The 12,887-nt window shown below is 30.8% G+C and overlaps 1 protein-coding gene across 1 annotated transcript in view; it reads right to left on the bottom strand.

The window, feature by feature from the left end:
- Nucleotides 1-12,887, bottom strand: part of LOC137649330 (titin homolog) — a 137,909-nt gene that overhangs the window by 68,856 nt on the left and 56,166 nt on the right. Inside the window, exons 12-19 of the mRNA XM_068382312.1 lie at nucleotides 5,605-5,733; nucleotides 5,387-5,491; nucleotides 5,041-5,188; nucleotides 4,373-4,593; nucleotides 4,076-4,206; nucleotides 2,437-2,472; nucleotides 1,492-2,072; nucleotides 895-1,085 (exon numbers count right to left, since the gene is read on the bottom strand). Coding sequence (XP_068238413.1) covers nucleotides 895-1,085; nucleotides 1,492-2,072; nucleotides 2,437-2,472; nucleotides 4,076-4,206; nucleotides 4,373-4,593; nucleotides 5,041-5,188; nucleotides 5,387-5,491; nucleotides 5,605-5,733 — 1,542 coding nt within the window. The remainder of the gene's footprint in view (nucleotides 1-894; nucleotides 1,086-1,491; nucleotides 2,073-2,436; nucleotides 2,473-4,075; nucleotides 4,207-4,372; nucleotides 4,594-5,040; nucleotides 5,189-5,386; nucleotides 5,492-5,604; nucleotides 5,734-12,887) is intronic.

The raw sequence follows: 12,887 nt of genomic DNA, 5'->3' as shown, positions 1-12,887 counted from the left end.
GATCCATTGAATGAAGGGCTGGGAGGTATCATGCTGAAAGAGTCTTAGGGTATATTTGCCATTACTAAGCAATTAAGAAACTCAATAAAAATTACCGCAATTATTGCGTAAATCAAAAGTGAAGCCTAACAATAAAATTTGTAGTCAATATAACTAAGCTGTACTTGAACAGAGTGCATTTTGTAGTGCATACAGCACAAAACTGCTTCCCTGCACTAAAACATGCAAGAACTGTCTTACATATCAAGTCTACTGTAAGTAATAAGAGTTTACTTTATTGATTGTTGTGATTTTGTTATTGTGTTTATTACTGTTATGATCTATAATTTTGTTTAAACAGTCAATTTTCTTGACTAAAGGTATGTTGTCATGAAGTGAATTAAGTAAATTTCCCCATTATATTTTTGAAGCAACTTTCTATGATTTCTCATCATCTAGTATTTCTGAGTAAATGATACAGGTTAATGCAATATAAGATTGAATGGTATTTTTCGATAAGATACAATTATGTGTTGTTTATTTTGAGATGATAGAAAGTGTCAATTTTATTCTTCTACAAAATATTACAAAGGTTTTTTTGTGAAATTTAAGATATCTAAAGATTTACCATTAATTCTGTTGTTATATCCTAATTTTGAATATATCAAATTCTTAAGTAGCGAGTCTCACATTAGCAGTCGAGCAGTGATCATTTGAGGGAATCTATGTTACAAATATCAATTTTACTACTTAGTCATTAGAACGGCTTTATAAGTTTGACATTTTGAAAATTGAATTTTGTAGTGTTCATGTGGCTTATTTAGAATATTCTTTTATAAGTAATATAAGACATACAGTATGACGATCACTAACATAAATGAAGCGCAATGCACATTTAAATGCGTCATTACTTACCGGCAATATGTACAACAAGCTGTTGATGTTAGTATGAAATAGTCATTCACAGCAACGCCCACACATTGTCGAGCTATTTTGTAAGTATTCTTCTTTTTCTTCTTTTTGCCTTCATTGTTTTGACGTTTCATTCTATTTTTTTTCTTGGGTTTTTTTGTCTTTTTGTTCAGTACTCTCTGAAGAATTGTTACCTGTAAATGATTCCCCAGAATATCAATATGGAATAATACAGATCTTCCAACAATCGTTACATTAATGTCATTAAAAGATAAAACTATTGAGACGTTTATTAGTCATAACAATTTCTGGGAGACGAGACAAATTATTTCTGCTGTTTAGGTCGATGATAGAAATAATCACAAATTTCTAAAAGGTTGTACCTAAAGAAGGTAGAGATGACAATGTGATTGTTTTAGACAAGATTTTTAAAAAATCATTACTTTTTTAGCAGTGTACTGTAATCAAAGTCATTTACACTTTAATCATTTTGAATGAGAAGGAGAATAAGGTGAAAGATTGAGCAGTAAGCTTTATACTGCATAAACCATTACTAATTTATTGCGGAAGTAAATCTGCATAACTAAAAAAAAAACTTACTATGAATGAGGACTCTTTCGGATCTTTAATCTTCTTTCCTTTATAGACCCTCGGTTTTCCTTTCTTGAAATCTAATTTTGTCGATTTTAGGCGTCTGCTTTTATTCACTTTATTTTCCCTATATCTATTTTTCTTAAGCTTCTTTTTTCGTTTATTTTGCCTTCTGATACCATTAATTTTGGTCTTGCCCGATTGTTCAGATTTGCCGTGTGATGTCGAGATACCTGACTTCTTCCCTCTTTTTCCATTCTTTGGTATATCTAGAGCTCTGATAATCCTTTTCTTCACTTTCTTTTTTGGTTCATTGAAAACATAGTTCTCCACTCGACTTTTAGGCGACTTTCCTTTTTTCTTTATTGGAATGATTTCTTTTGTTTTCTCAGTATTCTTTTCTTTCCTAAAATTCTTAGCTTCAAGGTTTCCTTTATTCTGTTTCCTTTTCGCTTTATTGATTAATCGCTTTTTCTTTATTGCTCCTCTCCTCTTCGCCTCCTTTTTCTTTTTACCCTTTCCTTTGGATCCTGATTGATTCAGTTTCTCACTCTCAGCTCTCAGCCGTGATGGAATGGCCTCACCGCAGCCTGCAAAATTAAAGGTCGTTTATTTGTCCTTCTCGGAGGAGGACAACATCGTGCACAAAACTTGCGAAAATGTCAGTGTATTAATGCTCATCAATATTTCTGACAGAGTTTGTATAGCAAAAGTACCCACCCTCCATACATGCATGTAATAGTTGCCGCTCCAAACAATGAAAAAATGTAATAGATATTGAGGCTTCATGTGAAGACAATGGGAACATTAAGTAACAATATGATTGTATGAATGACATTTAAAAGAAAAAAAAAACCTGTCTTCATGAAAAATTTGCCAAGCGTTAACACTACACTTGTAGTTATCAGTACAGTACATAAAGAAGAACACGAGGAAAAAGATCTTGGTACTTACGGCATGTAGCATTAACTTCTGCCGGTGAATAAATTCCTGGAAAAAAAAAGAAAAAAAAAGGAGGTAGTTTTCAGGATGAGACATTTCTATATTCCTTTCCACCCAATTAAGACGTCTTTTGTCATAAAGTGACGTTCCTTCAAACCTGTAAAAACTGTCAGTATACAAGTCCACAAACATAAATTCAGCATATTTTAAATTAGATGTTCCCGCAAGAGGTGCACTGTAGGCATTACTCAAGGGGTTTTTTGCAGCATTCCTTTGGCCTGTAGCTACTAGTATCAACATATACACCAAAAACTTGGCGTTTTACCTACACCTTGGAGCATAAGCTAGTTACAACTCAAAGAGCTACTTGGTAAGTGGTACTGTCACTGTCATCCAAGTATTCTGCACCAGGGTTCGATTCGCGGTCGCTCAGATACTAATGTCTTTGACTGGTTTTGTCTTGGGACTCTGATCCCAAGGTTGATAAGGGAATCCAGGCATTAATGTAACAATACATATGGCTCTCTTCAATTTAATATATATATATACATATATATATATATATATATATATATATATATATATATATATATATGTATGTGTGTGTGTGTGTGTGTGTGTGTGTGTATATATATACATATATATATATATATATATATATATATATATATATATATATATATATATATATATATATATATATATATATATATATATATATATATATATATATATATATATATATATATATATATATATATATATATATATATATATATATCCCTTTCAGTGGTGATACCTTAACTTGGTGAAATGGTCTGTGTTGCTCTATGACTAGCAAAGCGGTACATGCCATGGACACCCATACTAACCTGGTTTGCTGCGAGCGATCAGACTAATGTATCCCACCCTTACTAATCCACAGTGGCTAGCGTGGTAACGAAATGGCCAAAGCCCAGACTTGAATAAGAACATGACAGAGGCTTTTGCCTTCAGTGGACTATAAACGGCTGCACTTGTTGTTGTTGTTATTATATATATATATATATATATATATATATATATATATATATATATATATATATATATATATATATATATATATATATGTGTGTGTGTGTGTGTGTATGTATATATATACATATATATATATATATATATATATATATATATATATATATATATATATATATATATATATATATATATATATATATATATATATATATATATATATATATATATATATATATATATATATATATATATATATATATATATATATGCGCTAATGTGTGTGAATAAGCGTACATATTTAGGCTACCAATATATATATATATATATATATATATATATATATATATATATATATATATATATATATATATATATATATATATATATGTGTGTGTGTGTATATATATATGTGTATATAATACATATATATATATATATATATATATATATATATATATATATATATATATATATATATATATATATATATATATATATATATATATATATATATATATATATGTGTGTGTGTGTGTGTGTGTGTGTGTGTGTGTGTACGCTAATGTGTGTCAATAAGCGTACATATTTAGGCTACCAATATATAAACAAGGTTAAAAAATATTTGGCCATTTACCATATTCTTCATCAAGTGCGCTGTAAGATATAACAAATCCTGAATCTTGTAGTTTTTTATCCGATCTAAAATAGACAAGAATCTCATTTTCGGAAGTCCACGATTCGAAAGGCTCCCGACCACTGCAGTATCTGTAACAGATGTATAGTTTTTCATTCTATGACTTATTTCGATTTCTTGACAAAAGAATGGTTCTGTTAATTGTTTTCATTATTTAGAGGAAGTTTCTAGCTGCTCAGAGTCACAAATTTATCTCTTCCCAGAATCTTACCAAAATAATAATTAAAATAAACTTACAGCTGACTTTCAGGTCCACTTATGCTGCCACATTTGGCCACTCGCACATAATCTTTCTTGCCGCATTTCTTGAAACCTTGGTTAGGAGCAATGGCAGTAGAGTTTGCTCCCTGAATTTGTTTTAATCCGGCAATAGCTGCCTGGGCGTTTGATGAATCAAGTCTGAAGTCGATGAAGTCGATTTGTATACTACAGGTTTTGGATGGTGGTGTTGGGATACACTGCAAAAGATAGAGTAGCCTTCAATCCCAGCTTGATGGCGTCATATATATCACAGAAACAATTACGCTTATAGAGGATTGGTCACAGGATTTCCAAAAAAACATCTTGTCTAACGTTTCAGTTTTTAAACAGAAAATACATGAATGTAAACGTAGAAAGATTCATATGATATTTTCTTATAACAACAATGTAGAGTTTTGAAATCAAACTTATCTATGATGCCTATAATGCAGATGAAGTATCACCTTTGTTAAATTCTAAAAAAAAAATATGAACTAATAAACTTAAAAACGAGCCAAATTCCTTGTCGTTATTCCTCCTCCTCCACAATATTAACTTCACCATGACTTTTGTATCCTTCGTTGCCTGACATTAAAAAAAAATACCATTAATGATTAATTTTTTCTTTTTTACTCTAAAATAGTGAAACAATTCAGAAAACTAACTCTGAATATGTAGGGACATCTCATATCTGATTTGTAGTCAAGAGGATAATCAGGGCTAGTGGCGTAGTGATCTTTGGTGGCCAGTTTATCTTGATAGGCTGCATAAAATGTACCGCCACAGCAAAATGGAAGCTTCTCCTGAACTATCCTAAAGGTAAGAAAAACCATCGACTATTATAATAGGTTTTCAACATTTTGCATGATTCCATTCGCATTTTCCAAGAGATTCGTACAAATGAAACAATTTAATGTTAAAGAGTAATAGTGAATATTTCAAGGATTGGAACTAAATACAACAGTCAAATGTCAGTCAAATAGATTAACCACGAGGTGAGAAAATACTCACTGAATATCTGGATCGATGTCAGAGGATCCGTCGGTGACAATTTTGCCAGTGGCTAGATCTCCAAACGTGTATATAGTTATATTTTGTGCAGTTACATTACAAAACCTGCAAAGGAAATTATTTTTGCGATGTTGATATTGTAAATATAAAAATGTAAGAGAAGTAACAAGTATCTATTTTTCAACTTTATTTTTCTCGATTTTTCTATTTTCCCATACCTGTTGGTTTCGTTATAACTATCTATTATTTCCAAATAAGGTGTTGTTGCATTATCTTGATTATCAGGGTCACATCCAGGGATGACACTTCCGTTTTTGAATCTGAATTCAACCTTCATGATAGTGAGCCTGTAAAAAATAATTTTTTTAGACTGGTAACTAAAAAACAACAAACGCATCAAAAGTGAAGGATAAATGATGGAAAAATTATTAATAATGGATATAGGTCATGCCCTGATAAGTGAAGCTAAAATACCTTTTTTTTTTTTTTTTTTTTTTTTTTTTTTTTTTTTTTTTTTTTTTTTTTTTTTTTTTGATATACAGTACATATGGACTACCACCGATTTTTTTTTATAGGAAATGAGATTCTTGACTTTTGAGATCAGGCTTGGCATAAACTTCTTAAACTATTTTCACGTTCCAAGCAAGAAGCAGGACCCAAGAACATTTCCAGAATCAGACTGCTACGGCGACCATGTGCTGGTGGTAACAACACTAAGAATAAAACTAAAGAAATTACTCCTAGTAACAGACCAACAACTAAAAGAATTATATAGAATTGAAGTGTCAAACAGGTATGAGGTACTGATTGGAGAAGAACCTATGGAGGCTAAGTGAAAGATAGACAGAAACTGGAGAATCCTGCAAACCTCCCTAAAAAAACCAACTGGAGATCTAGTACCCAATCAGAAAAGAAGACGACGTCAGACTTGGATGACTGGAGACATACTTGATATGATGGAAGAAAGAACAAAGAACAAAGAAAGAAATCCTCAATCATTAGGAACTAGACTTACAAATTAGACAGGAATGTAACACAGCAAAGGAAAACTGGATTAATGAACAGTGTGAAGTAGAGGAATTAGAAAGAAATCATAGATATGAGATTATGCACAAGAAAAGTGATTGGAAGAAAGAGAGAGACAAGAGGAAATGTGATTAAGAATAAGGAGGGGATATTGATGATGGAGATAGAGGATATTCCCAAAGGTTGGAAGAATATGTGAAGGATCTTTTTGAGGAGGATAGAGTTGATAGACCCAAGTTGCATATACTAATAAATGGTCCAGAATTACTAGAATAAGAAATAGTAGGTGTAATGAAAAAAGTTAAAGGCAAAAGCCTGGGCCATGATTGGTAATTATCAATAGAAATGCTATTTGCATTTGGGAATTTTGGACTAACAAAAATGGCACAATTGCCCAAAAGTATATAACATAGGATACATTACAAGAGAGATGTAGAAACCCATCTTCATTGCTATCCACAATGCCGTAGAGTGCAGTATACACAGGACCATCAGCTTAATGAGTATAATAACAAAATAATATTAACAGTAGCATTAAATAGAATAAAAAGTAAAATAAAAGGGAAATGTAAAATAAATGAAATATTCAACACTCGCATGTTAACAGAGAGGGCAATAGTGGTACAAAAAGATGTTTATGGAGAAATAATACGTATATTAGGAAGGGAAGGAATAGGAGTTGGAGATGAAAGCAAATAATATCAGATTTACAGATGACACTGTGATAATACCTGATTCAGAAGAGAAATTACAAACACTTCTTGGCACGGTAAAAAGTGAGATTGAGAACATAGGACTTAAAATCAACATAAAGAAAATAAAAGTGGTAGTAGCATAAAAAGAACTGGAACCTCCAAATTCCAACATCATAATGGACGGAGCAACAACAAAACAAACAAATGGCTTTGTATATATAGACAGCATGAAAACACATGATGCAAAATATAATAAAGAAATTAAAAGAAAAATAATACTAATGGCAAAAAATGCCTTTAACAATCTGAAAACCTTATTGATAAACAGCAAAATAGGGAATCAGACAAGAGTTAGAGCTTTGAAAACCTATGCACGGTCCACACTTATTTATGGCTCAGAGATGTGGACATTGAACAAGAACTCATTTATTTGTATACGATGCCAATTTACGTCAGTCCAACAACGATCTAGACTCAGAGAGAGAGAGAGAGAGAGAGAGAGAGAGAGAGAGAGAGAGAGAGAGAGAGAGAGAGAGAGAGACGATGATGATCCTTAGCTTCATGAATACCAAATATCATAGAGTAAGTTTCTTAATGAATAACTAAAATGCGTCAAGTTCTCTGTGATGAAGCCACTAGCTAGAATTACTTGGGTTTTATTGCACATAACCAGCTACGCAATTCAGCAGCGGTGTTATTTACGTTTCATGGATTTTCTGTCCAACGAAGTGTCCATGGGCGATGGAGTAGGGGGGGGGGGGGCTATTATCCCCTCCCCTCTTTTTACCGGAAATTTATTTTTCTATTTTATGCTTCAGAAAATATTAAAAGCATTTAAACTGCATAGATTTAATAACTCAGAAAAGATTCAGAGATATTTCAATTCATATATTTAGTGACTCAATCTTCATAAGAATTATTATTCAAAAGCTATTTATCGAATAAAAAGTTTGTTACTATGCATTTCTTTGTTAGGGTAAGTAATTCATTTACATGTATATGTCTAAATAATATCTATCTATCTAGCTATCTATCTATCTATCTATCTATATATATATATATATATATATATATATATATATATATATATATATATATATATATATATATATATATATATATATATATATGTGTGTGTGTGTGTGTGTGTGTGTGTGTTTGTTTATATATATATATATATATATATATATATATATATATATATATATATATATATATATATATATATATATATATATATATATATATATATATATATATATATATATATATATATATACATATATATATATATATATATATATATATATATATATATATATATATATATATATATATATATATATATATATATATATATATAGAGCAAATTTTCTGAGCTCGTGAATCCGGTGTCTTCTTCTCTAGACACTAGTTTCTAAGCAGTGTCCAAGGACCCATTCTGTTAATTGTTTTCGTCCATATTTCGTTTGTCTGTTTCATTGCATGTCCCCCTATTCATTTTATTTCCTTACATGTTGTTGAAATATCCTATGATTTAATTTGCTCTCGTATCCATGTTGTTATTCCTATCACTTTCCATTCCATAGCTCTTTAAGTTGTAATAGGCTCATGTTTTGAGGATCCAAATTTCTGATGCATAAGTTAATGTTGGTAAGACTAACTGATTAAAAACTTTTCCTTTTAGAGAAAGTGGCATTTTACGTTTTATAATTTCTTTTTGTATACTAAAAGCTTTCCATTCCATGTTTATCCTTCCTTTAATTTTGGTCTCGTGCCATGGGGAAACACTTACTGTCTGTCCGAAGTACATACATTCATTAACAATTATTAGAGGGTCATCCTTAATCCTTATTAGCTGTCTCTCTGAATTTTAACTGAATATTATCTTAGTTTTGCTAATATTCATTTACCATAGAGGTCACGATGCGAGAAAACTCCAAATCAATCAATTGATCAACCTATCATATCAATTTTCAGTCCTACATTTCTGCTTTCTCTATTCAAATCTTCTATTATATTTTGTAATTCCTTCCATGATTCACTAAAAAGAACTACGTCATCTGCAAATATGAAGATGTTGAGACATTCTCCATTAATTTTAATTCCTACATTTTCCCAATATAAATTCTTAAACTTCTTCTAGGAATGCTGTGAATGATTTAAGGATGTTTTGACATAACAACTTTCAGAAATCGAAAATCGTTTTATTGTTTCTATGTATGCAGAAACATATCGTACATGCTCTCCAGAAGTTTCAGCATATTTATTTGACAAATTATGAAAGTAAAGCTGTCTTTAAATTATGACGTCATCTTTACTGCGTCGTCTGCATGACTGCGTTTGACAGAATCGTCTTTTCGTGTTTATTTTTGCATGTATATCGCGATTTTTTCACTTATATTTTGAAATCGCGTACGTCTGCCAGAGATCGTAGGCATTAGTAGAGGGTAGGCGAACGCCAGCTACGACCTACGAGAGGAACAGCCAGTTTCCAAGGACGTATAGAACTTACGTTGCATGTGTTTGTTTACTTGCATTTTGTTTGTTCATTGGGTTTTCACAACGTCCTCGTGAACTTTATATCAAGGCCAATGTTACCTAAGGTCAAAGAAAGAACAAAAAGTAAACAGAGTTAGAGAGATAAGGTCTCCTTATTTAACCCCTTTTCTCAATTAGAATTTGTTCTCACTAAATTTGTGTAGTTTTAGGATAGTTGAACTACCCGTATGGATATCTTCAAATGTTCTACCATAAGTACCATCTATTCATCGTCTTCGAAGGGCTTTCATTACTGCTAAAGTTTTGACAGAATCAAAAGCTTTCTCATGGTCTTTAAATACCATGCATAGTGGTTGGTCATACTCAGTTGATTTTTTTCCATTACCTGGTTAATATCGTGGATATGGTCAGTTATTTAACATCCGCTTCTATAACATACCTGCTCTTTTGGCAGATTGAAATCTAGCATTCTTTTCACATTGTCTAATATGATCTTAGTAAATATTTCATATATTTCTCAGAGTAAACTTATTGAGTGGTAAATTTTTTTAGGTCTTTTGCGTCTATCTTATTGTGAAATGATATTATGATAATTTTTTTTTCCAAACTGAAGGTATACAGCAGTCTGTCAAACATTTTGTGTAAAGCTCAGCGAGATTTACTACCTCAGGTGTTTCATTATCGCTATTGGAGGAGTTATTTCTTTTATCAATATTGCGTAATATTGTATAGAAATCCTATACAATATTTATCACTTGATCTCTTTCGTTGATATATCAATTATCCTATATCTAAGTCACCTTTACTTTAACTTGATGCTTCTTCCTTTTTTATTGTTTACGAATGTCTTGTTTTTAGTTTGTTTATTGTTTTGGATAGGTCTAATTGTATTTCATCTAACTTGGCTTTCGCTCTCATTTTCAATCTTTCCTTTGTCAGATTTTTGTGTTTTTGATAGTTTTTCTTGATCTAGTTTAGAAAATATTTCACCTAGCTCCTGTGCTGCTTCCAATACAAATTTTGTAATTTACTATTAATTTCTTCTTTATTTGCTTCCATTTCGTCATGTAGCTGTGAGTACCTATTTTGTATTGCGAAACTAAACACACCATATTTTTCTCTTATTACAGGAGTGTTAATTTTTCTTAAAATTAGTGTTTATTTTTCTTTCCTTAGATATACACAAATATTACCTCTCACAATTCTATGGTCACTTGATCTTGAATTGATTAACACTGTTACCTTCTTAACTAAATCAACTTTTTTCACCGAGAATAAAATTGATTTCGCTTTTCATTTTTACATTTGGGCTTCTCCGTGTCCATTTTCTGTGTTCATTTTTATTAAAGAAAGGTGTTAATGATTTTTAGATAGTTTTTTCAGCAAATTCTACTAGCATGTCTCCTCTGTCATGTCTTGTGCCTACTTTAAATTTGGCTACACCTGATTCTCCTCTATTCTTATGACCTACTTCATAAAAATCCCCACCAAAAACAAATGTAAATAGAGTTTTATGTATTTTAAGACATTTCCATATGTTCATAAAGAGTTTTTCCTTCTTCCTCTGAATTTTATATTTTTAGTGTATACTTTTAATTTAGTTTGATACTATACGATTCATAAATGTTACGATTATTTTGATAATAAAACCCAGTCCCTTTTCTTTATTCCTTTCATATACAGTGACGCAAAAGAGTTGACCGCCATTTTACTCCATATAAGATTCCCCAGTTCTTCTAATTTCCCTCAGTCCTATTATATCCTAAGTTAACACAACAACATCTTCTCTGAACAGGGTCCTGACTTTGTACGTTGCCAGGTTAAGTTTTCCAAAGGTGGCCTTCTCTACTCTCTCTCTCTCTCTCTCTCTCTCTCTCTCTCTCTCTCTCTCTCTGTATATATATATATATATATATATATATATATATATATATATATATATATATATATATATATATATATATATATATATATATATATATATATATATATATATATATATATATATATATATTGTTACGAAGTTGGTCTAGCATTAGAGTAAATATTTTACTTATGTATTTTATTTGTGTATATAAAAGATGTATAGCCAGCTCGTAAGCTGAGTTCACCTCACGTAGGATTAAATAATGTATGTAAATTACGTAAGACTTTCGTTATTTATTTAATTGTGTTTTCATTCAGTTTCGTATATGTAACTTTACGTTATTTTAAAGAATTAACTTTTTATTTCACGCAGTTTTGTTATGAATTACGTAATTTTTAGGTATGCAGTATGACACATGAGGTATGAGCACAAGTGATTACATCATTTCTTTAGTTCGATGGGGTTAGAAAAGACATGAAAATTCTAGAGTTAATTTTATCTTTTTTTCAATGATATGAGAAGAAGATGGGTGGAGTTAGCGGAGAGAGGGTCACCTCACAAGCAAGGTTGTACCCCTTCTTCAAATTACTACGTTGTCAACCTTACGCCACTAGAGCCATGCCCCCACGCCATGAAAATGATTTACTAAATATTTTTAGAGTAATTAAGTCAATATATATATATAGGACCTGGCAATGCATAAGCACCAGAAGAGATCCAGCCTATCCCTTTGGATGAGTCAACGTTCGCCAACCCTCTCTCCTCTTAAGGGGAGCATCCGCCATTGAACCCAAAACCGTTGTTTATCACTGGATGAATCTGATTTTTCTAAATATTATACCTCCTAGTGCAAAAATAAATCTGTGCGAGTTTCATTGAACTCTGACAATTCTCTTTTTTAAATGAAGGAAAAATCTGTTAAACAAAAAAAAAAAAAAAAAAACATTTATCAAAAAGTACTGAATAGCATTAACTAAAAATTTCCACTAACTTTTTTATTACAATATAAACAAAATGTAAGTAGGAATTTTCCATATTTTCAGTATTTTTTTATATAAATATCTATATATTTATATACTTTGAAAGTTTGAAAAAATCTAGAAAATAGAAAATATACTTCAGAAAAAATTCCTCAATACAATATATTGTAAATTTATTCTTCTTTACAACGATGTATTTGGATTTGAAATTGGTTGATAAATTGCGGAGAAAAATAGTTTTGAAGGTCAATAAGTATAATTTTGAGATATCGACGGTCAAAGTTTTTCAATGAGATTCCATGAGAGTATGAAAGAAAGTGAAACATTATAGCTTTCATTAGCAAATATTGTTATCGATACTTATTTAGAACTAGTCTAAATTACTTGAACAACTTTCTTACCTGATACAATTTCTACTCATTACCGCAAGT

This window comes from Palaemon carinicauda, chromosome 11 (genome assembly GCF_036898095.1).
Source record: "Palaemon carinicauda isolate YSFRI2023 chromosome 11, ASM3689809v2, whole genome shotgun sequence".
Classification (NCBI taxonomy): domain Eukaryota; kingdom Metazoa; phylum Arthropoda; class Malacostraca; order Decapoda; family Palaemonidae; genus Palaemon; species Palaemon carinicauda.
The sequence above is the reverse complement of the archived record's forward strand: the minus strand, read 5'-3'. Positions and strand labels throughout refer to the sequence as shown.